The 27,145-nt window shown below is 47.1% G+C and overlaps 1 protein-coding gene across 5 annotated transcripts in view; it reads right to left on the reverse strand.

The window, feature by feature from the left end:
• The window catches only part of AGAP1 (ArfGAP with GTPase domain, ankyrin repeat and PH domain 1), a 1,249,585-nt gene that overhangs the window by 676,921 nt on the left and 545,519 nt on the right, over positions 1 to 27,145 (reverse strand). For all 5 annotated transcript variants that reach the window (XM_085645106.1, XM_085645103.1, XM_085645105.1 and 2 more), the window contains exons 4-6: positions 11,709 to 11,794; positions 8,730 to 8,871; positions 6,819 to 6,953 (exon numbers count right to left, since the gene is read on the reverse strand). In XM_085645106.1, coding sequence (XP_085501232.1) covers positions 6,819 to 6,953; positions 8,730 to 8,871; positions 11,709 to 11,794 — 363 coding nt within the window. The remainder of the gene's footprint in view (positions 1 to 6,818; positions 6,954 to 8,729; positions 8,872 to 11,708; positions 11,795 to 27,145) is intronic.

Here is a 27,145-nt window from a genome sequence, read left to right on the forward strand (position 1 = left end):
TGAGAGGCCCACTTTAATCACAGAAGTTCACAAGATGCCTCCGCACCTTCAAAATACATCTAAAGGAAGATAGAGGCAGGGCATGAGTCCTATAAAAAGAAGTGGGGGACTGACCAAATAAGACAGTATGCAAATGTCCTCATGACATCACGACATAGCGCTATAAAAGAGATAAAATAGTGCTATTTAAATTATTTGTGTAAATACTGGGACAGACCAACCCATCTGACAGTCTTACAGTGTCTGCATTTTCATACAGGGACAGAACAAAGGCCTCTCAAGTACTTGTGAAGAGAAGGCAAGCTGTGTGCCTCTGTTTCCCTCTGTGGCTTTTACATTTAAATGTAAGGTTCCAGGCGGCTCCCAGTCAGCATATACAAACAAAAGGATGCGGATGGCCCCTTAACTTAGGCCCAGCTGGAGGTGAAAAAAGGCTCCCTCGCTGCCTGCACGTTGCTGCTGGGAATGGAAAGCAGGCAATGTGCAGGCGCTGCTGAACGTGTCCCGGTGTATTACTCTGGGACAAGTTCAACATATTTCTGTGGGGCCCAACTTCTTGGCTTGGGAGAAGGTGTCCACCCTGTGACAATAGTGGGTGGACGCCGTATACCTGCGTGTACCCCAGACTCGTGCCCTGAATAGAGGAGTCTGAATCTACCACGGTCAAGGTCGTAAATCAAAAGATTCCAAATGTACTCAGGGCAGGTATGAACGGTCTTGCAAAAATGGAGGCATTGTTTTAAGGATCGGCCCAGGTCAGACAAGATTGGGCTGCTCTTGTGGTTGAGGACTTGGACCAACGATTCTAGGGCGCGAGTTAGTGTTGTTCAACACCGTCTGCAGAGTCACTGCTGGTCTACAAATGTACAAACCAAACGAAAGACGTGCAACAGGTAGGTTCAGCCACCAAAAATAATTAGGAATACCTTGTAGGAACCGGAGCAAAACCTTAAAAATATGTATACGCCTGAATCCAGGCGAGGTCCTTTAAATCAGGATTGCTTTCTTTTTGTTTTCATCCCTGCAAATAAGCGAAATAAATTTTTAGCCGGCCTAAAACGACCTGCACAGTAAGTAGTAGTCCGACACTGTGCGTGCGAAGCTGCAGAACGTAAAATATACAATACCCACAAGAGGGCGCTAAAAACCAAGGTTTGTTTCCACTGCGAGCGGGTAATATTTCGCTACCGGGTTCGCCATAAAAACACACCATTTGACATTAACTCCACTCATATTGACACTACACCATTTAGAGTTTAAAAACATGCTTAATGCATGTTCCTTTGTGAAGACTGTTTAGCTACATAAACAATTAGCTCGAGTTTTCTGCGAATCGACAGGCTGTAAATTAGCCCACTCATGGTCTCAGGCTCCCAAGAAACGCTGATTGGTTACCAACATGACCCCAATGCACCGGCTTCAATGCACGAGGCGGAACAGTCACGTACCAGGCGTATGACGTATGTGTGTGTGTGGATAGGAGGTACAATTTTTACTGGGGCCGTACTGTATTGATCTATCAACTGTATGCAGCAATAAGAACAAGACACCGCGCGTCTATCTTCTGCAGTCGTTTAAGATGGGAGAACAAGCATTTGCAATGCAATCGGTCTCGCATTTGTGAAAGTTAGAGTTGTTGGTGTTCAAATTGAGTGTTTTATTTTTCATTTGCAGTGGAGTGAGGATATCTGCACAGTGCTATTGCCATTAGTATGACCTCGTGGTGCAGGAGAACCAGAAAATGGGAAACCGGCTATGAGGGAGTGGAGACAAGAGTAATATGCTGCCTACAAAAAAAAATTACCAACATCTTGGAACAAGCCCCTAGATTTGGTAGAGCCTCTGGATTGATATGAAACCAACATGTCCACAGGCTGCAGCCGGAGTGTGGCGGGCAGCTAATGAGCAGTGGCCCCCGTAGAAAAGGTCGGGAAGTGGAACGCCCTGCGCCATTTGGCTTCAAACGCTCATAAATAATGCAAAGGGAAAGGACTACAACGGAGAGCGCGTGCTGCTTTAAATACAGTATGCATTATAGATTGGGGTGGAGAAGTGGCACGCAGGAACGGGAGCTAGGCATGCTGCCATATAAAATAAAAGTAACATGTGCATACTCCGGGGCGGGGGGTGGTGTTGGGGGAAGGTAGGTGAAGTGGAAGCTCTGTGTAGTAATACAAAGTGTATCTTCTGGAGCTGCTTCTGGAGAGTACTGACTGACACTGAGGCAGTGGAAAAGTAGTTTTGCAAGGAATGATTAGGAAAGTAAAAAATGTGTCCAGTTCAAAGTTTTAATATGTATTTCACGGTATGCAGACTGGATTGGAGTCACCTTAAACAACAGTACTTATCTGATGTCCTGCGCTGTCACCATCGGGCGGATCGTTGGCAGTGATGTTATCATTACGCCTTTTAGTAGTATTACAATTTGAAACCAATCCTACCTCTTTTTGGTTATAGAGTCTTTACAATCACATGTAACCAAAATACCGACCATCGTTGCCTTGGTTCACAATACGGTGTTTCTATTGAAACATCAGATTTTTGTTTTTGTTTAAGCAATTTGTGTAAACGCTCAAACAAAGACCTCACTAATGAAAGAAATCTAACAAAAGGATCCATCTTTTCGGCTTCCTGGGAGGTTAGAATTGAAATCCTTCTAGAGTCTTCAGGCTTGTCAACATGGGTAAAAGTTCAGTCTGTTGCTTCCATGGACATTGAGAGCCATGGCGGCTAGAGTCTGCCGTACCAGCCGCCTCTTCAGAGCCGCACATGTTTCGGCAAGGAGCGGAGGTGACTCGCAGGCTGGTGTGGACTTGTCCCCGCCGCCCGCTTTCTCCAGGCAGCTCTTCCTAGGGTCCATCAGCAAGGTGTTCTGCGGCTCAGAGTATTCTGTGATGGTATAGTCAGACTGGACGGTTCAGAATAAAACTTCAGAGGTGACGGTGCTCGCAGCAGAGGCTCCAGATTTTGCAGACTCGGGGGTGGTATACTGACATCTGCGCTGCGTGGTACAAACTGAGTGGTAGCTCTAAAAGCAGGAACATGCGCAGTATGGCTTCCCCACCCAAAACAGATGCCCACTGCTGCGCCGAGCAGAAACTCAACTGAAAACCGATGCGATTCCAAATGTATTAATTTATTTAAACAGTTTCCTGTATCGTGAACATGGTCAAGGACTTTGGACCACTTTACAGGAAACGCGAGTTGGCTACAGAATTTACAGCAAACAATGAAGTGAAAAACATGCCGAAAAGTAGTGCTCTTAAAATGCGGTCGGACATGTGCACAGTCCGGTGTGGGAAGTGTTGCTGGGGGAAGCCGGGGAGAATATGCAAAGTGGAAACAGCGCTGTGACGATGAGAGGGCAGAAAGAAAAACAAACATGCCGCAAAGCAGCGCTCTTAAAATGCAGTCGGGGAAATCCATAGCTATCGTGCCTGCAACTGTATGTACGAAAAAGTGATTAACAAAATAGAGCTCTCAAATTGTAAATAAAACAGACAGAGAAACATTCCATGTAACAGAGGCAGACCTCATGGGAGGTGACAAGAGGAGAAAAGGAGGGACAAAGGAAAAAATGCATTTCCAAAATACAGTCAAAGGAGCCAACTGAAAATATGGGCGGGAAATGGGCGAAGCTTAAAGCCCATATTCTGAACACAACACGTCTCGAAGAGACAGCACAAGGGCTGCCTATTCAAGACCTAGAAGGGAACATTCGTACTCTGCCATGGTCATGCCGGTCCCTGGACAAGGCGAATGACCTCAAAAAGCATTTGACTTCTGACTATATCAGTCAGAGACCAAAGACAGACACTTAAGACTAACAGATCCCATGTAGAAGCCAAAGCAGTATCGCCGCATCAGCTCGTCTGGCACATCCCTCTCAGTGAAGCCTTTAAGGTCCATGCCCGCGCTGGAGGTTGCGACAATGACCTGTAAAATGCTCCAGATGGATACCACGTTGCGAGGCTGAAAGTCTAACAATGATGTGTTGCAGTTTCACTCATTGTTTTTCTCTTTTGAGTTTCCCATTTTCTTTCCCTCTTGTGGTCTGTTTCCGCAGCACAACAGAGTGCCAACCCGAGGGATCTATTCTCAGCAGAGCTCTAAGCTACTGTTGGCTGAGGATGGCACAGGAGGTGGGATCGCAAAAAGCATGCCCCGGCTTTTCTCCATGCTGGGCTATTTTCCACTGGTCTGATCAAAGGGAGATCAAAGGACGCCAGGGTTTATGCTGAATCCCAGTAGTCATATCCTTTTTTCCGAGTACAATAGATTGTTTCCTGTAAATAGAAATTTATTTTAAACGAGGGTGTCCGAGCAATGCTGAATTCTGTGCTTGGATGTCTGGCTTTGGAATAGAATACACAACTCTTTCTGCCTGGCTAGTTTTGAGAGTCTGCAAAAATGATCTCTTGCACAATAGGTTGGCAAGTTAAAACGAATACAGACCTTCTCTCTGCTGGGGTGCGGATCCTGATCAGACCCTGGAAATGGAGAACAAAGGGCTACTTCTGCTAGTAGCAATCGAATGGCCTACATAGGACAGGAGAGCGCCATCCTGGACTTTCAGATACACGCTACTGCTCCCTAGCTGGAATAAAGTTCTGCCTGGAGGGCTTGTCCGCCGTCTAGGAGTAACCCCAGCGAAAGGAGAAAAGCCATCTCAAAAAATGAAAACAAGGGACCTAGAGAGAATGGCTCAAGCTGGCCAGGAGAGCAAAGCACAGTGCAATTTCCTATAAGATGCTGTCCTGTTTTCCTTTTGGGCATGAAAGATAATGCTAAAGCATAAGAATCTAAATACAAGTATTGTGACAAAAGCTCTGGGGAGCAGCATATCTATGGAGGTACGCAGCAAGCAGCCTTCCTACTCAATCTACTAAGGCTAATGACTACGAAGTATGAAAACCGAAATGCAACATGTTAGAACATCTTTGTCATCTTTTATATGCAAAGAAAACGTACAGAAAATATCTCAACAGAAAACACGTACAAAGTTTTGGAAAAATATGTTCATAAGCAGCATGAATGTTATGTTTCAAAACGAGTGCTTGAAGATTTGTACTTAAAAACGATTCTGAATATCTTAAGACCTTTAACCTGAGGCTCTTGTGTGAATGGCCTGAGGATGCCCAGAAAATAACAAGGAGACGCCAAAACGCATTGTTTTACATACAAATGGGGTAAATACATTAAGAAAGCGAAGGCATCGTTTTTATGCCAAGAGAGTACAATGCATTAATGTATTTTTATAAATAGGCCTCCACCAAGAAATTGAGATGAATGCATATGTGTTGTGCCACAAAACGAAATTGTAAGGACGATTTTTGTTGCCTTTTATACATAGGTTCTTCAAAGATTAGATTTTTCTTGAAAGCACTGAATAAAATGTGACCATTTGATGACACATGGGCCCCATTACATTCTTGCAAGGTTCCAGATGAAGGAATGGCATACAACTTTTAATTACAAAAAAAAAGATGTTTATTTGTGAAAGCATGACAATTGGATGGTTCTGGCTCTTTAAGTAATGGCTGTGATGTTTATCCCAGAAGAGAATATCCTAACGCTAATAGTGATTCACATGTCCGCAATTCTCGTGGTTAGGGGACCCATGTTACGGTTCTATACTGGCTTCCCGTTAACCAAAGGATGACCTTTAGGGCAAAGTATTATGGCACAGAGATATCGCTCCTCCTGCATCATAATAAAGCCTTAAGTGTACTTCCAGCCCAATAATCAAATATATTATTATTCCTCGTAACAGGAAATCCGTAGTGGGAGGCAGATCTCTCTTGGCTGGACCAGAAGTTGTGGAATAATCTTCAAATGGGGGTTAAATGCATGATAAGTCATTCTTCATTGAGTGAGGCATTCAGGAATCTCCCTTCGGCTAAGCAACCAATTAAATTCATACAGGATACATCTCTGGTGTTATGCTCATCGAGAAGATGCCATTGTTGGCGAACTGCACTCTATAAATTCTCACTCATTCTCACTCGCTCTACATATAGCAAAGCACATATGTGAGGTTGAAGCTGTGACCTAGCCTGGCAGGAACACTCGCCCCTTATATTATTCGTGAACAGCAGCCTCTGCTTCTGGTGATCGAAAGGACCTCAGGACTACCATACTTTGCTACACTCCGCCGACCTGAGCAGCCATAGAGCGTGGAAGCAGTGCCAGCACAAAGAATCCCTGACTGCGAGTGACCAAAGTTCAGATACAGCGAGTGCAGTGCCACAGTCGTGAGGTATATTCAGGCAATAGACAAAACCTACAGCAAATAGCAGGAAATTAGATAAATTGCATTTTAGGATTCCAATGCCAATATCCCAGACTTCAAGGCTCCACGTCCATTGGTACCCCTGGAGCACTAGAAAATCTCAACCAATCACAAAGCTAGTTCAGTGCCTAACAGAAACATCAGTTTCCCATTGCTACTCCTTCAAGCAAACACAGTTGCAACTAATGGTACATACATTCCAACACTCTTTTTCAATTCTTCTTAAAATAGACCGTGATTTTGTTGCCATGTCTTGCAACTACCGAATAGTGTTGATTTATGTGACACAGTCACTCAGACATTGCATGGAGAGCGATCACGCACACTAGAATGGACAATACAAGCAAACTGGCTGGCTGTGAGATTATATGATATATATGTAAATCGTGCAGCCAGTCAGGTTGCTGCATTGTCCTTTCTAATGTAGACTGTCACTCTTGTGCAGTGTCACAATGACTGATCCAGCCATGCTTCCACATATTCTACCACCAGCCTCCCAGACAAGATTAAATAAAGGCATCCTTACCATCCTGGAAGACCCTCTCCACGTTCAGCCCATAAGTGGCGCAGGTCTCATAGTAAGTGCATCGCTTGAGGTCATTGGACATCTTCCTGGCCCGTCCATCATCGATCACCCGTGGGTTACTGGAGCTGATGGCATCTGCAGCAACAGGAGGAAGGGAGAAGAGAGACATCAGTTGTACCTTTCTGTATATATGCATGTAAAGACGTGCATTTAGTTATACAAACATGTACACCATGTTTTATACATTTAAGTGTACATGTATGTATACACAGACAAATATGTATTTCTACAGTCATGTGTCATGAATAATCAGAATTGATTCAGAATACAAACTAAACACTTCTGCAGTAAGTTATCAGGGGCCATTCAATTAACTGATGAGTATTGCATGATCATTTGTTGGGAAATACACTATTTTACCCTACTTTTTTACAAAAAGATCTTTGTAGCCATCACTTCACATACCCCTAACCTCTTTTGCACCTTTGAGACCACCCCTGAAAACCCCTAGAGGCTTGTCACACAGAAATGCCCGGAGCATCAATTCCTTAGACAACCAAAAGTGATGGGACAGATTATTTTGCCATTAGGTCTGAAGCACAGCGGATGCAAAAGTTACTACAGAACTGGGCAGAGGTGCTCGATGTTAAGCCCTGCCTGCTGTACAAGATTATTTTATGTTGGTGCTTTGCATTGTGCCAAGAAGCGTTCATATGCAACTTTACAAGACTGTGAGTATCACTCAGTGCTTAATTTGAGCCGGTGGTTGCCGGTGCTCGGCATTGGCACTTTATTGTCAACACCAGTACTTGCGACAGTCAACCACAAGGTGGCGCGCGCTCTAGCAAATTTAGGGATGAATACAACAACAGTTAATTATTAATTCAATATACATTAAAAATGTCTATTATCTGCCGACAAACCAATTCTCATAGTTTTAGGGGCCTGAAATAGTCCGAACTGTCACACTTGCAGGAGTGTGAGGGTTAGTAGTTGTGTTGTTACTATCATTGGCAGCCTAGCAGGGCAAGGTGTGGTACAAGCTGCAGTGGCTTCTTGATGAGAACTCTGGCACTTATTTTCTTTTCTTTTTTCAAACTAAGCACTGGTATCATTTTTTTCTTTTTAATATCTTTATTTGCATTTTGTCAAACATACTAAGTACATTTAGAAAAGGAAATAGGAGGAAGACAAAATAAGGAATTGGGATGGGATATGGAGTGGGCGGCCATGTCAATTACAGCAAATGAGAAACAAAAGAAAAGAACAGCTGCTGATGTCGGATCATTTGTCTCTAATAATAACCACAAGATTGTACAGCAGGTCACTGTCCATAAATGCTGTGTTAGTACAATGTAAGTCCCTCCACTGTCTCCAGTGCCAACCTTTGGTATGTCGGCTGGTACACACAGCTGTGCACGTCCAGATTAAGCACTGGTATCATCTATAGTTTCTCAACAGCGATTATGCTGTAGGGGTCTGGGCATGTGAAGAGCGGGGCCAGGCCACTGTAGAACGGAGGTACTTCACTACATTAGCAATGTGAATATACTATCCCACTCACTGCTGAAAGGAAGCGCGAAGAGCTTCTCAGCGCTTGAAGGACAGGAATAATAATGAATCCCACCGATTTCTGTTAGATACATGGAAGGGGCAGAGAAGCTCTCTAGGGCAAGCAGTGTTTTAGGAATATGAATTTCTCTGGTTAAGGCACATCCTGTAGGCATTAAATTGACACAAAACTGGAAACAACAGAGACAAAAAGACAGCATCAGAGTGTTCGGCCACCACTAATAATGAACTCTAACCTGCTCACATACCCTCTGAACACAGTGCTGTAAAACCACCACATATCCCACTCCGTCACCTACACACACATTTTGTAGAGCTCATAGCTGTTCGCCAACTTACCCTGCGTCCCCACCAGTACTGTGGGAATTTCGGTGGTGTTCCGGTAATTGACCATTCGGCTGTAGTAGTGATAGACCGTCTGGAAGCTGTTCTCATCCTCCAAGCTAAAGACGAATATTACTGCATCAACCCACATGGCGAACTGTGGTACAGCAGAAGGAAAACAAAACAACCAGGTTATACACTTTCAAAGAGGACGTTAGCTCAGGACCCTGCTTATCCAGACTCCACCACACCTACAACTCTGCACATGAACTCCACAGCAAAGCCACCAAACAGCGCCAAGGAGGGAAGAAATACCGCAGCCCAGCAGGGACAGGGCGTCAGACTGATCCCACAATTTTTAAGTAAAACTTTTTAGAAAGTCCATTGCAACTTTAAGAGTGGGAAAACCAATGAGGTTGTTTGGAATGCGGAAATTACACAACCTATCGGATCAGAGAAAGGTAGGTCAAGCTGAGAGCACGAGGCTGTTCATGCTCTAATAGAATCTAGTCACAACTGAAAGTCATTATCTCTTAACCTCCTGGTGTGTTGTCGCTGATACTGGGGTCCATAAGCCAAAAACAACCAGAGGGCCGGCAGTGGAAAGTTGGGACTAGAACGCTTCCACTGCCAGCGATGGGTAGGGTGATAAGCTTGGCTTTCAAGGCTCCTTTGGCTGTGTGTTCCTTGCTTGGATAGTGTTTTGGGCTGCCTAACTCGGCCTTCTCCTGCACACTCCTTCTGCTCACTTGCTGGCATACATTTCTGTTTTTGAAGCTGGTGGGGTTTTAGTCCGGGTGCAGCACTACACTTCCTGGAATAGGAGCAGCCAATGCACTTCGAGGTGAGTGACAGACAGGATCTGATACTTGGTGGCACAGCATTCGTGTCTTGGGGTGTCTCAGTGTTGGGGGGAATAAACAACACGTGTTGTGTGTGGACCATGCGATGGTTAAGGCTAGGAGGATAAGTAGGTCAGGTTTACTGCGTGAAGGTTCCTGGCACGCACAAATGGGGGGTGGTTGGGTTGGAGGGGCTTTTTAAAAAAAAGATTTACAACTAGGTTTGGTCAAACTTTTTGCCATGCATGGCGATCAACTACAAACTGTTAACATTCCACCTACTGTTATGGGCCTGCAATAAAGAGCCCCTGCTGCCTGGAAGTAATGCTCAACCACTGACCGACTGCAGGGTAAGTAACATTATACCCAATATCAACAGGAGAGGGAGGGAAAACTAAATAAGGAACACTCTTGGTCCCCCAGTCAAGGTAATGAAAACAACAAAAGAGTGTGCCTTCTTATAAAGAAAAGCAGGCATGAAGAATCTTACTAGGTTCTTTTGAAAGAAACTTACTAGGTTATTTTAGTTTCTCTGGGCAGCCGGCAAAGCACAAGACTCTGCCCTATACACTGATTGGTTAATCTTTGCCTAGGATTTGGTACTCGTCCCGTGATTGGTCGCGTCCGGTTGCAGCGTCCCGCATCCATACGCGATGACGCGCATACACACACCCACAGCATCACCGGGGTTGTGTGCTACGGGTCTGTCCTTTCATTTATAAGACCGTCAGGGAACCGGATTGGCCACCCTTGGGGTCCGGTTTATAAGGGCAGAAGCAGGTACCGAGCTGGTGCCTGACAGTGACGGCGTGAGTGAACATCCAGCGCCCACATGAGATAAGTAACGCGTGTCATGGGGCTACAATAGTGACTTCCCGGTTTCTTTTCTTTACCTACAGGGTGTGCCATTTTTGCCACCACCACCACCCTTCCGAGACCCATGGTGTGATAAACTATTACACCACATGCGAGACATTTTGTGCGTGGTGTTTTGTGTGTTGTGTGCAGGACACTTGCCTAGACATATCAGCTCCCTCTTTAAAAATCGAGTAGCATTGTCCACAGTATTACTGATACCGCTAAACGCCTTAGTAGGCGTGCAGGTGATATAGCGCTAAATTTTAGGTACCTACACAACTCAAGCTGGCTATACTGATAATTGTGAATTTAAGTGCATGCTACTATTCACCTCAGTATACATTTGCACTTTGAGCTACGCAGTAGGTGCACTATGAAGAGCACTTGAGCATGAAAACTTTGTGATAAACGCGCAATTTGAATAATAATGGTTTGTCTTCTCTTTGTGTGTTTGTCATTGTCCTATTTCCAATTATAGGTGCAATCTGGTTTCTCTAAATAGAGCAACCCTTGACAAATTTTGGATTGCCTTTTTAATTTTTACACTATATATTTTCACATTTCACGTCCTCTGGTTAGGGTGGGCCTTAGCGCGCCCATACCGCTGAGGTACAGATCGATGGTCCTGAAGAATGCCTGGTATATAACACCACTGAGGCAGAAACATGTCGACCCCACACAATGGGATATAGCTGAACAATCTATCCAGCTTTTCGATCCCACACTCTGTTTTTAACGTGTCAGATTGACCATCTAATCGTTTTTTTGACACATCCTTGACATTTTTAAATCACTACACTCTCACCTTTCTCACACAATCAAATAATCCTGCTCCGCAGTAATTCTGGCGTTGAATCACACCAGGGAGGCATTCGGCCTCTCCTGGTGGGGCCCGATGATGAAGCATGTCACTAACTAGGTTGGTGAATGAGGTCTTTCTAAAAGAACCTAGTAAGATTATTCATGCCTGCTTTTCTTTATAAGGGACACTCTTTTTTTATTTTCATCATATTTAAGTAAAATTATATTCAGAACCTGAAAAGCCCCTGTGGGATCTCAAACTGCTAACAATCAATCAACTAAATCGCGAAACTAAGAGATGTAATATGGCAAACAAAGCACTGTGTGTTGAGACAGGCAGTAAATAATAATTGAAGCACAGGCACCGTCGCATGCACTAACTTTAGCCACTCCAGAAAAGTGTTGCAAGCCACGCAGTATCAGAGATGATCACTAGGCCAACCACCGAATCAAAGGCCTGGCGAACTGTGTATGGTGCCTGTGCAGTACTCACCTGAGCCTCTGGAGGGCCCCCTTCGTCCCGGATAAGTAGCAGATAACTCTGTCCATCCACTACTATCTCCTTCTTGAATCTGCCTCCTATCACACAAAGCAGAGGGTCAGAGAACAGAATCAGCACAGACGAAAACATACGCAATCTCTATGCACACACAGCACACTACTTCGCTGGAGGAATATGTGTGTAGGACTGAAGGCCAAACTGCCCCTCCAAACCATCTCCACACAGAACACTAGCCCCACCTCCTGAAGGCTGGTACCCTGAGAGTATGAAGCAGATCCTCTAAGTGTCCTTGGGAATGTACTACACTATACATGCCAGGATTCTGCAGGTAGGACGGCAGGATGCAGACAGACCAACTCTTCCTATCCAGCTAAAAAGCTTGCATTTATAGATTATGATGCATTTGAAAGATGCCCTGCGATCCCCATTAGAAAATCTCGAGTTCCATAGGTTTGTTTTGGGATACTGACTTTTAATGATCTGAGGTCCATGAGTGCCCCACCACCAAATGATGACCTACAAAGTCTAGCAATGGACTGCCCCTATACTGACAACAGTGGATGGGGCCACGGGGTGTGGGCAGCGCCAGTCGTGCTGCCAAGGTTTCATGGGCGCTAACGAAATTAATGAAAATTTTTGATAGAAATAAATTCTATAATAGTGCGCAGCGGGACCCTCAGACCCTGGTGCGGCTGCATTAGCAACAGCTATGCCCCTGCAGATGACCCTATGCCCATGGTGGTAAAATAAATGGCCAATAGCACTCATTTTGATTCTGACGATCCGAGCAGCAAGGTTGCTGTGGGTATGCATCATAGAACATGGGCCCCCTTCCATGAAAGCAAAGCCGTAAGAACCAAGAAACTGGTCCTTTGTCAGGAATGCATGTGTCAAGATTGGCTGAATGGGAGCACAGTGTAGACTAAAAGAGGCTGGAACAAGCAGCCCATCCCAATGTTGCAGTTTCACTACAGACAGCTTTGGAGACAGTTTTGTTTACAAAACTCCACAGATTCGATCCTTGCTCACGATTGGATAGCGTGCGTGCCATCCAGAATTGCCTAGCACGCATTTGTTGCTTTTCTCTTTTTCTGCGTTTGACCGGCACACAGGGCCTGTTTAGTTTCACTGCGGGCATTTGTCCGTCATTCGTACTGCTCTGAATGCAGCATTTCATCCAAGAAAACAGAAACACCAGTTTGAGGCATTTTAGTGCCACCTAGTGGTTACTAGAAAATCTACATCGGAAAGTTGGAAACTACAACACTGATCTTGACATTGATGACTAATAATATATTTGTCATGGTTGGTGAGACCGTTTGGCATTGCCAATACTTGTTCGGGACTAGGTTCCCAACATCACTTGGAGACAGATTTTCGACTTTCCAATACAAAAGCCGATATCACTTGCAAAGTGATTAGTGGGGAGAAATATAATTGCAAGCTTATTATTACACAGCAGTGAATGAATGACGTAGACACGGTCTCAAGTCCATCTACTCTAGGAAGGGACAACCCTGCGGGAAAACAGCACTCTGATGGGCAGCTGCGAAATGACTAGACCAAAAAACCAGGCTTCGGCAACTTACAATGCCAAAAATGTACAACCAGGAGAAACCATGGAAACTAACGGAGGGGCAGATGTTATAAAGGGGTTGGCTCGGGTTACAGAGTCAGGAGACAAGCTCAGACAGTACTGTCAGAAGAGGCGCTTGAGACGTCCTGCCAGGGTCAGGCCCACCCTGAACCAGCACACTGCTGATGGGAGTAACCAACTCCGGACACACCGCCAGGGAGGGAGGTGTGCTCAGGTCACACCTCTAGTGCGGTGTGCTCAGGTCGGATGGGGGGCTGAGAGGACGTGTGATTAGGCCCAGGTCACAACAGCCAGCGGGGCAGGGGGAGGGGCTGTGGGGAATAAGCTAGGGTGACCCTGCCATGCGGGTAAGGTCAGGCCACGCTGCCATGGGGTAAGCTCAGGATATACCGTCGGGGGAGGGGGGAAGGTAAGGGCTGGTCACATCGCCAGGGGGGTACGAGCCAGTTGTAGCACTGAGGATGCACTTGAATGGAAGGTCTGCCAGAAGACACAGCACGTCCCCCTGGGGACGACGAGGAGAATGGTTTCTTTCTGAAAGGTTCTGACTGCGCAGGGCACTGCTGTAAACCTCCCCCTGGCGATAAGCTCGCGGTCTTCACCCAGTCCCCCATCCACCCATGCCCAGCACAGGTTCCTCCAGCGAAGCACAGCTCTTGACAAGGCAACACAGAACATTGTGTGCGCAGACGGCTCTGGGTGGCACACATTTCCCTCTTGGACAGAAACACAGGAGTGCTGCAGACATCAGACGTACAGGGGATGCCATGTCAGGAGATGGGTGGATTCATGAAAATGGCGGCTCTGCAGTGCCGGCTTGCAATGGGGTGGAAGGTTAGGTTGAGTTAGATGTTAATGATCGGTAATGAAAACTGATGTTGTGCTGCACTAATTCCGTGTATCCACAGCCCCAGGAGAGCACGTGATAAAGTGAGTGACTTCGCAGCAGCCAATCAGGGGCCAGCTTCATCCACGGGCCAGCTTCATCCACTCCCTATAGAACAATTCTTAATTCACAAGAAATATGGGCAGGGAAACCAACAGGGAACACTCGCCTAAAAAAACGACAAGGAAACACGAATCACGGTGCACGAATTGCTATGAAACAGGCCCTAAAAAGAACAGCCACACATCCAAAGTCATCATGGGAACACAGCAGGTGGGCTGTGAAGGGGCATGCGCATTCACTACGGTTAGAATAGAAATGTATGCTATTTTGGGGCAAACGTAACAATCCAAGATCGAACACACGCAAGTGCACAAAGATCCTAATTTACATTCTTAAATTGGGGTGGGGGGAGCAGTGAAACCCTGAACCCTGCCATACTTTGGACTTTAGACCTCCAGCCCTGGCCACCGTGCCTGCCTCTGCTCCACAAGCAAAGATGCACAGTCTCCCTCACCTCTACCCTCGCGCTGCTTCCTTTCAGAGGCCTGGCAGTGTGCAGACAGCCTCTGTCCCTGAAGCTCCTTCACTTGGAAGACACAGAGGGGACCCCGACCTATTCTTTTACCTGGGACAGAACCTAACCCCCTCCCTGAATGCCCGATCCTGCGTCTGAGGCACGCTGCCTGCATGAGTCCACTCTACAGTAGAACGCTTGTAAACATCATGCTGGACTCCACACATCCAAAGGGAGATGAGCGCCCCCCCACCCATCCCCCCCAACAGCCGATTCATAAAAGACTCCTGGGAATTAGAATGAATCACATTCTACAGAAGCATCTTCCTTTCGCCCTTGTGTCCGAGGAGCAGTAACGGGACACCACGCGGGCGGAAGCTCATTCTCAACGCGTCCGGATGTAGTTATTACCGGCCATCTTTTCTGGCGAACTTTGTGCACTCAAAAGGGAATGGACATCCTTGAATCGCCCAGTACAAGTGTTCAACAGCTTCTCCCCTCAGCGAATCTCACCACCTCCCTCCCTTCCAGACTGCCCCAGCGAATCAAAGGTCCGGAGTCTTGGCTCGAGTGGGAGTCTTGACTGCCTTTACAGCATCATGTGTGCAACAGCATCCACTGACCACTGGGGACACAGCCAAGTAAACCCGAGGCCGACAGCTCTGCTGCCAAGGACCGGAAACGTGCTTTGCCTTTCAGTACATTAGACAAGACATCGGCCAACATGTCAGGTAGTACTAAATGCAGCTGCAATGTTCATTTCCAGTTCTTGTACGTCTTCCTGGTGTAAATATGGCACAGCTTGATACATGCCAGTGGAACAAGGAGCGAGAGCGCCAGGACAGCTCTTTCTCCAGCTGTGTCAGTCGCGCGGCATCAATCCAGGGAGCAGAGCTTACCAGACAAGTGGCCGGATGCCCCGCACAAGATGTCAGGAGCCTCAAGATCACCTAATCCCCTTTTCGCTTCGCAAGCCTTGGGGGGACGGTACATGTCATGTAAGCAGGCGAGGCAGCGGCTTGTGAATGGTCTATTTCTGTCCGAGGGCTTTACAGGAATTATGTCAGGAAAGCTCAGGATCAAGGAATCATTGATACACCAGGGAAAGGCATCAGTCATATAGCCAGAGCCATGCTCGCTCTAAAACGGACAGCCTTTAGAAGAGACCGAAAACAATTTCACGAAACTGAAGGTCTGGAAAAATAGCTTCTACCCAGATAATAGGAATTATCCGATAACACCTGGTGCTCTGAGAAGAGACAGCCTCGATCACAAGACTGCTGCATGCTTAGGGCATTATGGGGGATATTCTCAAGAACGTGGAATATTCATCGCAAAAGTAGCTTAACGCAACTCTTCACATCTCAGTCCATCGCAGGAAATTAACACCGTGGTATTCACAAGCCGGCAGCACCATGCGATAGGCACACGATAACGCGTCAAATGTCCGCAACAAAGACAATGTGACGCCCCAAAAATGTGAAACACGAACGCTAAAAAAATGCGATGAGGCCAATCGCGATACAAAAATCATTAAAAACCAGCGACAGGCCTGCAATTTCCACACGGCATGCGGGAAAAAGCACTATAAAAGCAGAGAAGAAAAAAAGAAACTGCGCAGCACCATGGATGCACCCGGACCGAGTGCAGAGGCCAACGCGAACCCCGCAAGCCCCACAGTCCACCAACAAGGAACCTCCTGGTCGTGGAAGGCCGAGGAGAAGAGGAAGAGGCAGACGGGGTGCAGTCCGCAGTAAAACCAGATCAACGTCATGGAGGTGACAGAACACCACCACCAACTGAACGTCAAAATGACAAACATGAATGCAGTCAGAGTGTCGAGGAGGTCTATGGAGGAGGACAAGAGGCACTGGCATGATGTGAAAAGCCAAACCAAGCACAAACACTCTGCAACAGAAAGGCAGCAACAGCAACAGGAGGTGGGAGTCCTGCAGCACAGGGTGAGCTGGTGGAAACGGAGACCACAGTCATCAGGGTGGAGACGGCACAAGGAGTTGGGAGTCTGGACACAGCTCGATTGGACCTGCCACAACATCAACAGGGTGAGTAACGACCAGGGCCTGGGGGGACGGGGGGAGATGGGCACAATGTCACACATGCACAAAGATGTGTAGCACACAGCACACCAACAATGACCCTGGATCATGACCCTGATCCCTGTGGCACACTGCAGCGCGCACACACACATAGCAATAAAAGCACATCCAACGACAATGTGGCACAAAGTGCAACACCAACACTGCAGAACAGAGGACACAACTGGGTCCGCTCATGCGCAGAAACAGGCCAATCACATCTAACATAGCAGGAAACTGTGAGATGGAAATGCACGAGTAAAACCACACAACCGTCAAGTAGTCCAAATGTCCACTGTCCCGCAACAAATATACAGCACCACCCAAACAGTCACAATGTACATGTTCATACAGTCTGCATGTAAACTAGAACAATGCGCCAACATACATGTCAACACAATGTCAACATGCATCGCCCCTTCACATTACAGATGGACAAACAACAAGTCCACCAGAGCAGACCAGACCACTCATATGTGATGCTGGAGAGGACCATCACACCTTCGACACCGACGCCCTACAACAGCCCATGGACATCTTAGGCAACCCACCCCCAGGAGCAGGGCAGCCAAGCCACACAGAGGAGACCCCAGCCCCTGCACATACCACACAGCAGGAAGAATCGGCCACCACGGCTGGCTCCCAACACTTCACCTAGGCACACATTGCATTCCAATGCCAGGTGTCAGAATGCCAAAAGGAGGTGGCCAAAAAGTTACGGGTGGGATCAGAGCTCATGGAAGCCGAACTAGATCACATACGTGGGTGTTCAAGTCCCCTCATGGACCACCTACATCCCACAAAGGAGACCCACACCTCGACAGAGACACATGCACATTTCCTGCAATGACCCACGCCCAGAGCCCCAAAATCATCATTCACATCCCCGCGCAGGACCTTCGTATGACAGCCCAGCCCACTCCTCTTACGCATGGAGTGGCTGACGCCAAAGCCACATGTCCAAGGTCTTACCCGCTGCCAGCGGTGACATGTTTGCATCTGATGTACACAGCACAATGTAATGTTGGAGGCCCCGGGACCCTCATGCATACATCATGACCACACGGACACACTCAGATAGATTGTGGAACTGGCTACGGGCACGTGCGCCTGGTCCCCTTTAATGGCAGGGTCACATGTACAGTGATGCCTGTGCTGGATGGGTGTGGGGTGGGTGTAAGCCAGCCCGTACCGAGTGGTTGGTGCTGGCAACAACTTGAACAGTTAACACCATTAAATCGGAAACAGAAAACACCAGCATAACAAAGACAACTGTGGAGCATCATGGTGGTAGCCAGAGCAAGTACAGAGGTCACCCAATTGGTAAACAGAAGTGTCTGTGAGTTGCAGTGCACTGAGGTTGGGGCACTAGAGAGGAGCGTGCTCATGTGAAAAAAATGTCGAAGATTGTGTCCCTTCGAGTTATTCCTGATGTAGCTGCAGTGGGGTGTGTTACACATGCATCATCTTTCTCATCATCGTCCCAGGTTTCCCACACTGCCTGAGGTGATATTGTTGCGTGAGCTCACCACAGCACACAACTCATTCAGAAATGGCCCATTAGTAGTGGTGCACTGAGTCACTGGCCCCTGGAGTGGTGAGCAGGGTATCAGACAGATGATGGCATCCACAACAGGTATGAGCAACTCCGTTAGTTTGCCAGTACGGCTGTTTCGACTCTGGCAGTTGGCGTTCAGAGGGGGTCCTGGCGGTGGAGGGGTGTGCCTCCTGCGGTTATGCGAAGTCCGGGATGGTCAAAACTCGATTTGATGTGTGAGCCCTGGTGGACCGCATTTGAGTCCGGAGGCAGCGGACAGCGCAGGGCCACAGACACATGGCTTGAGGACCCCAAGGCCATCGTCTTAGAGGCCATCCAATATCTCACCGGACAGGGTCCCTGACTTGAGCTGCACAGAGTTAGTGGCCCTGGATGCACTGCGGCCGGCACAGGCACACCACCACGGAACAGTGACTTGCGGTGCAGTTAGATGGGCCAGGCGAGCTGAGCGGATCCTCATCGATGTCGGAGGTGAATGTGGCGGAGGGTTGCGGGTGACAGGGGAAGGTGTCCTCCAGGGCGTGGTGATGCAGAGGGTAGAAGCCATCCGGAAGCTGCAAATTGAGGAGTAGAATGCTACTGCTCCTTTTTCGCCTGAAAATCAGTATCACCGACATGATGATGAAGACAACCCCCAGTCCATAGACTCAGGCGCCACCAAAGTTCAACCAGAAAGTGTCCATGGCTGTTGGGGAACAGACTTAGTGGCACCAGAGCTGAAGGGGTATGCAGTCTGCGATGAGGCCAGTACAATGATATAAAAACTGGCATAAATAAATCAAGACAGAGTTCCCAATGTGTGACCCCACTCGACCGCAGCGTAGGCCAGAGGCAGAGGTCGGCAGGGGCCCACAGCCACGTGTCGTTGGCTCGCGATGCACAGAGTTAGTGACACCAGAGCGGTTGTTGGCAGTGTTCGATCACCTCCGTAACGAGGATCCTTTTTTCCTCCGGACTGCACCACGTCTTCCTCTTACTCCTCTCCATGCGTTCAATGATATGAACTCTGCCATACACAGATCAAGACTCAGTTCCAACTGTGTGATCTACTTGACCGCAGTGTAGGCCGAAGGCAGTAGTCAGAAAGGGACCACAGGCACGTGTCGTGCAGGATGCTATGCACAGAGTTGGTGGCACCACATCGAAGGGAGTATAGTGACATAAACGCAGACATAAAGTGTGTACTCTGCCATTGCGTAATCAAGACTCAGTTCCAAATGTGTGACCGACCTGGCAGCTGTGTAGGCCGGTGGAGTATGTAAACAAGAAAGGAGTACTGCGGGCCTGTGTCACGGAGGCCGTGATCGTCTGAGGAGGCTGCTAAGCTTGCGGGCTTGGGGCTGGGGGCTTGAGGCTTGCGCCAGCATGTGGTGGGCCCTCCTTGACACACGCCTGTGTCGGCAGGTGAACTTTGAGGCCTGGCTGCGCGGAGGCGGGCATGACGGGTCGGTGACCAGTGGCCCGGCGTGCAGCAGGCGCACATGTTCGCATGCAACTCAGCTCACGGCGTCGGCCTCGTGAGGGGCTGGGAGGCACCGCCCTGGCAGAGATGTTGGGCATTCCGGAAGAGAACCACGGCCAGAGCTACGTGCTTCTTATTCATACCCCTATGCTGGCCTGGCGTACGCCGGGCCAGCCCATTCCGCAAACGCTTACAAGGGGGGACGTCACAAGCTACATTTCCGCGATCTTCCCCACTGGCTGGGGTGACATGGTTGCGTCCACTGCCCACTACACTCCATACACCAGCGGTGTATGTGGACATGGATAGGTCTTTGGTCTGCATACTGCAGTCTGTCCAGCACATCTCCGTGTACTTTCTCATTCATGGGTCACTTGCCTCCGTCGCACATGCCTGGTTCCCACCTCTCCCCACATTCCGCTATTGTGTGGATGAGGTGCCATGATGTCGATAGCTGATGTACATGGCTAGCCCAGGTTGCTGCAGTAAGTTGTGCTGTCGTGTCTGGTGGGTGGGCATGTTGTTTGGCATGTTGAATGTGAGTCTGACGTGTGCATTCCCAGAGTTGTGATTTGCATGATTGTGGAGTTGGGGGATGTGGTGTGTTCATTTGGTACTTGCCAAAGAGCAGTGCATTTCCGTAGGTGCCATTTTGGAAGCGCTGGTTGATGGACTGTTGGAAGATGCACGAGTCATGAACACTGCCTGGGTAGTTGGCGACGACATTGGTGAAGAGACCCTGTTGGTCCACTATTGCCTGCACATTGATGGAATGCGTGTGCTTTTTTGTTGAGATAACTGTGTGCAGTGTCACCAGGGTGCACAAGTAGGACATGTGTGCAGTCGATTGCCCCCTGACACGTGCGGGAAGCCAGCTGTTGCGTAGACGTCTTGCTTGGTCTCCAGCTGTCCATGCGCAGTGTGGGAGGGAGTATAGGTACTGGGGTACCAAGCTGATGATGGCATCCAAGACAGTTGTGATGAACTTGGATTGTGCTGGCTGTGAGACTCTCCGACTCTGGCAGTTGTTGGTTGGAAGGTACCAGAGGCCAACATGTGCAGCACAGCCAGCAGTTTTGTCTGCGGAGGGATGTTGGTGGTCCGCTGTGTTGGTACCGTCAGCCTGTGGGCAATGGTGGTCAGGATGCGTAGGATGCTTGTCCTTTTGAGCCAGTAGTGGGCAATGACATTCTCTGGTGTTGGGTCTGTGAGCTTGGTACGTTTCCTGGAGGTCCGCTGTCTTGGTCTGCGCTGCCTCTGTGGTGGTCCGGGGTTGGGTGGCAGGAGGGGGTACAGGAAGGGTATGGGGGGTGGCGAACCTGGGTGTGGTGGCAGGGTTGTGGCCCTGTTGGGGCTCTGTGCTGCATGATCAGTGGCTCCATGGCATCTGTTGGCCTTCAGGTGTGGTTGTGGTCTGGGCTCCCTTGTCTGGTGCCGGTTGTCGCCCGACTTGACAACAGGTCAGGGCAGGTGTTAATTTCCTGCTGCTAAACCGCCTTATCGCATGTTTTGTGTTCTTATCACCAGTGTGGCTGGTCGTTGAGAATGCTGAGGTGTGGTGTTGTCACGGCTTTTTGCTCGGTAACGCCTACTCTGCATCTCATTAGCGATAGTTACCGGGGTCATCTGTGGCGATGTTTTTTGCGGCTGCCATCGCTGGTAAACTGGTGATATCGGTAGTTAGCACCAGCTTGTGAATGGGGAGATAAATTTAGCGCAATTTTGGCTGCCCTAATGTGCCGATAACTTGGCGATAGATTCTTGAGAATATGCCCCTATGTCTCTAGAGGCGCTTTGGAAGAAGACTTCTCGATCAGATCTGTGGAGGTAGACACGCGACACCTTGCGGTCTGTCACTAAGCTATTGCATCTGCACTCACAGCGACAGGATGCCGGGCTCTAGATATCTTAATTAGTTAATTCATTAATTTTATTCATATTAAGATTCTAACATACAAACTCCTCTAGAAAAACATCTGTTACATTATTCTAGACCTCTATCTCTCTGTCATGTGTTTCTTATTCCTTGCAAAATGCATTGTAATGCCCGTGAGAACATGGTGGGCCCAAAAGCAACAGTCTTCAGAGCATGTGCTTATCGCCCAGCCTATGGGACCACAATGTTGAGATATTTCTCGCCTCGCTCTTCCATCTTTGGGACTCTTAAGCCGTCTCTGTGTGACATGCCTATACTGTACTGGACATTTCTATCACGCTACCCACCACTGCTTTCTGATAGTGGTTGGTTGTGACCCCAATCCCCTTTCTCTTAAACTAACCCTCTTTACCTAGCTAAGCTATGTACAAAGAAAAGAATAATCACACTGTACAGAGCTCCGAGGTCACCTACGCGCCATATAAAACTCTTTAAATAAAATAAAAATACATTGTGAATCCACAAGCTAGCTGAATCGGACACTGATCACATCTGCTTCGCAGTAAAGTTCTGGGGGGGGGGGCTGAAATCAGGGTACAGATGGCCAGGAAAGTCAGAGTTGGAGGTAAGTGAAGCACATGACTGAGCTCAAACAATTTTTAACCTTGCCAAAACGAACCCAATGCCGGCCCAAAGAAACGGGAAAGCCAGACATCTGTAGTGGTATGATGAAATCTGTACCCTCAGAGTGCATCTTACAAGCAGCACACAGCAGCCTACTGGGATTACTAAAAGGCGTGGAAAATTGCTTTTGCCAGATGACACTGCTCATGAAGAAAGTAATCCAGATATTCAAGCGAATTACATGCCAACCTCAAACGTCCCTCGGCCTTCAAAAATAATGAAGAGGCAAGTGACAAGTCAGCTTAAGAAACATGTGGAACTAAAACTCTGGCACTCTGCATTCAGGTCCGCGGCAAATACTTGGATCGCAATGCATTCATCAATAAAGGGAGTCAGTCAGTTGCAGACCCCTCAACTACTTCTGACACCATTAGATCACGGCATTCTGAAAAAGGAGGTTACAGGGGTCGCTCTGTAATAGACTGAACCCAGTGGGATCACCTCTTGGAATAAATGTGTGCATACCACAATAAGCATTGGCAAAGCCAATAGGCCTCACTCACCTATGCGAGATCTGTTGGCTTTGTCAATGTTTTGAGACATGTTGCACAGCAGCCAGCAGAGGGGGAGGGAAGCAACAGAGGGGGGAGGGAGCCGCAATAACCGACAGCTGGAGGAGAGGGGTATAGAGAAAACAAAATGAGGGAGTACCTGCTGGGGGAAGGGGGAAGGGGGGAAGGAGGGGAAGAAAAGGTACCTCAATCACATCGGGAGCAGCGGACAGGAACAGATCAAGTTGAATCATTCTGTGCTTGGTCTGTGCTCCACAAAAAAAGAACTGAAGTGACTCTTGGCATGCTCCACCCTATTAGGAGGCTGTAAAGAAGAGTGATAATGAAGCCAACAAATGGTAAGCAATGGCGGGTTCAAAGACCTTTTTGTAAACAATAGCGTCTCACAAAATGCGCTCTCACAGGCTCGACCGAAATTTCATACGACAATCACAACCAGAAATTCGGGATGGGGTCAGTCAAGCACTCAAACCAAAAGGGTCCTATCTGGCAAACCCTGGGGATGATTATTGCCCCCTCTTGACTTGATCACTAGCAGATGAAATTTCAGATGTAGCAGACAAAAAACAAATCTTTCTCATTTTGGCAAAGTGCCAGGCTATCAGGCTCACATTGTAAAACACTGATTAAATAAGTCACTAAATGAGGAGGTACTTTCTCTGTCTCAATATAACTAAAAATTAAAATCTGAAATTCTGGCGCTGTACAGCCCAGTCCAGAACGCAGCCCCTAGTGAATGTCCCACATCGCTTGAATATACCTCGATTTCAAGTGCCAAACTGCAGTGTGACAGAGCTTACCTCATTATAAATGCAATGGTCAAAGGAACCAAATTCAGCCAACAATGCTTCGATGGATGCTACCACTCATTGAAAGGAAGCAAAGGGTGGGGCTGTCCGGATTCCTTCACATGCCAAGTTGGACTTTGAACTTGCTGTGCCAGTAAGGTGGCCCATGAGTTTTGTACTCGATAATGGCATCTGGTGCGAGATGCTGATCCGAAGTTTAAACCATGGTGAGGTGAACTCGCCCTTTCATTATTAAACGGAGAGTTAATCAAGTACCACTCAACTATTAAGTCTTAACACCGATTAGTTATGTAACTAAGTACTATGTTAAACTGTTTTTATTATAGTAACTTGGCGTTTAAAGTGCCATGCACAGAGAGTTCTGGGGCAAGGATGCAGATTATCTGGAGAACTCTCCTCAACTACTTTTAGATTATCCACCAATATATCTTCAAATGAGAAAAACATGCGGCCAAGCCCTTGGAAAACAGGACTCTAAACGACTGAACGCTCACGAGAATAGACTTCACCTTTTTCACCTTCAGAAAACGGATTAAAAACGGGGTATTTAGTCAAACTTCAGAAAGCTCCCTTCTCAGATGCAGATGAAACTGGGTCAAAAATAAAAAGAAGCGCAGGGGAAAAAGTGTATGGAGTTATGCTTATTAACAAAACAAAAGGAAAGCACAAGAATGTAAAAAATGAGTGAAGGAGAAAGACAATAACAGCGGTTAACACCACAGCTTAATTTGAGCCGGTGTTTGCAAGTGGGGCCACCGATATTAATTTCAGACACTTATTATTCCTCATCAGACTTTGATCCAGAGCTAGAGAGAGGAAAACACACGAGAGAGAAAAGAGAAGGAAGAAGGAGACCGAAAAACCGTAACAAATTGAGAAAGCAGGGCCAACAAAAAAAAAAAAAACCCCTGCAAGTGTGAGATCCAGGGCAGGGACTGTTTGGTGGTGGGTTAAAGAATCCTGTTGAGGAACCAAGAACATAACCAAGACCACCAGTCTCGGTAGTCAGCACGCTGATATTGAGTTGCACCTGACACAAGCTTCTGAGTAAAACTTTGGGCCCAGGTACTTATTCTTTAACAAATTAAGCACTGGTAAAACTTATTATCCAAAGAAAGTACAGAAAGAAACAAACATTTGAAGTAACACACTTTAAAAATCGAACTAATGAGGTATTTTCGAAACTGAACTCCAAGGATGTGTAAAACTGAAAACAATCAAAAGTATTTTAGCTATACTCACCACAGACACAAAGCTCAGCCACACTCCCAACTCATGTGATTCCAGTAACTATGCAGACATCCCTAAGGACCTCTCACCTAAATCCCACGCTGACTCATATTTCTACCTTAATTTGTCTATCGCATATACTCTAGTGTCACCCAAGTAACGACGTGGTATATATTTTTTTTCCACATGCATGAGCATTCTCAAGTGCCCACAGGCGCCATGGCAACACATTAAAAGATAATATAAGCAATTAAAAAAAAAATCATAAGCCTGGAGTTGCTTCGTATTTTAATTGAATACACACCCAGAAAATAGAAAAATCACTGATTTATTGGACCATTTTTAATCAGTTACGTTAGATTTGGGGAAATAAAAGCAAAAATAATATTAAAATAAGATGATCAAATGTGTGCCGAGTGAGAACTGTTCACAGCTGGCTTCTACTCTCGCTGAGGATGTCGATGCAACATGGCACTCCCCTTTTTGAGCATATTTGGTGCTAGAGACGCATTCACTGTGCCAGATCTCTATTCAGAAAATGTCTACTGCGAAGGCGCATTGATACAGCAAATCACCTCCTCCTGCCCAGTTCTGCGCCTGCCTGGCTCTATGACTGCACAGACACTGCCCGACCTCCCATTATGAGCCTGCCTGAAGCTTGAGTTGCCCAGACAACACAAGCTTGTTGGCAAGGAGGCGACTCCTTTATAAGGCAATGCTAACAAGGATGTCGGTGCCAGGGGATGGGGAGGGGAATGCATGGCGCACCAAGAGCCAGCCGGTGTCAGTCTGGAATTAAAACAATAGAAGAAGACAGGATCTATGTGCAGAGACGATGCGCTAGGTAAACTATCGAGGAACGAGAGGCGACATGACACTGCAGTGGGAATAACTACCAAGTGCCAAGAGATAAACCGCATACGGGACAGAACAAGCCTTTTCAATGCAATAGGTCTCGCATTTGCGAGCGTTTAAGCTATTGGCATTGTAAATGACTATGCCTTTTATTTATGTATTTTTAAAAGCAATAAATATATAAAAGGCATTTTTATTTCGGAGGCCAATAGCTATCTCTTGCTAATGCAAGACCGCTTTAATGGTGGCCGCACCCCTTTTTTAGTAGCTGCTCGCCGTATTCAGGTTCCATTGAGCGGCGTCTAAAGAGAGGGGCGTGGCCAACATTAAAGTGAAAGCGCCTATGGGGTGCTTTCACCTAAAGGAAAAAAAAGTTATGAATTAATTAAGCTTCTGTAGGGCGGGCGCTATGGTGAAAGAAGCCTGCACTTTTAATGAAATGAATAAACAAGCGTAGCCCTAAAGTGAAAGCGGCCTGCACTGTAAATTGAATAATTAAATAAACATGGCCGCTAAAGTGAAAGCAGACCACGCCGTAAATTAAATAAGCGCGGCCACTATAGTGAAAACGGACCAGACTGTAATTTAAATAAATACAATACTAATAATATAAAAGCATGCGGTGTGCTGCGATGTTGTGGTTGAAGCACGCCAGCAGGGGAAGATGATTAAAGAAAATTGTGCTCTCTGACTACATAAAGCAGACCGTGTAACACCACAAGTAAAAAGTACAGTCGTTATGGGAGGTTACAAATGCAGACAAGATGGTACCAAGGAGGGACTACGGAGCCTATTCACAAATGAAAAGCAACTATTTTGCAAGGACAGTAACAGGAGCCAATTGAAAAGATGGGCGGGAAATGGGCGGAGCTTCTATGCCATACCTCAATACAGCATGCCTCGCAGAGCAGCTCATGCTTTGCCCAGGCTCGACCTAAAAATGAAATACCCGGACAAGACTTAGGTGTGCAACTAGCAATGCCTGCACAATACTGAAGGGTGACTGCACCATAAAAGGGCCAATTATCAATAGCAAGCAGAACGACAGGTAACCAGAAATTTCACGAGAAATTAAACTTGTTATACATTCAGATTACTGACAGGTTAAACACCCAATGGCCACTACCGTTAAGTATAGTTTAATTTCAGCAGCTTTTGCAGAGGTCGGAAATTATCGTATGTCTACCTGCAGGCTGTAAATTACATATTAACACATAACAAATATCACTGGATATACAAGAAAGCCCAGTAATGGTACGTTAAGCCTTTCCACGCACAGAACCTGCAGGTCACACAGGAGAGCCAATCAGTGTAGCGACAAATAACACTGGAATTGTTCTCTCAGA

The sequence above is a fragment of the Triturus cristatus genome, chromosome 3_1, assembly GCF_964204655.1.
Source record: "Triturus cristatus chromosome 3_1, aTriCri1.1, whole genome shotgun sequence".
Lineage (NCBI taxonomy): Eukaryota > Metazoa > Chordata > Amphibia > Caudata > Salamandridae > Triturus > Triturus cristatus.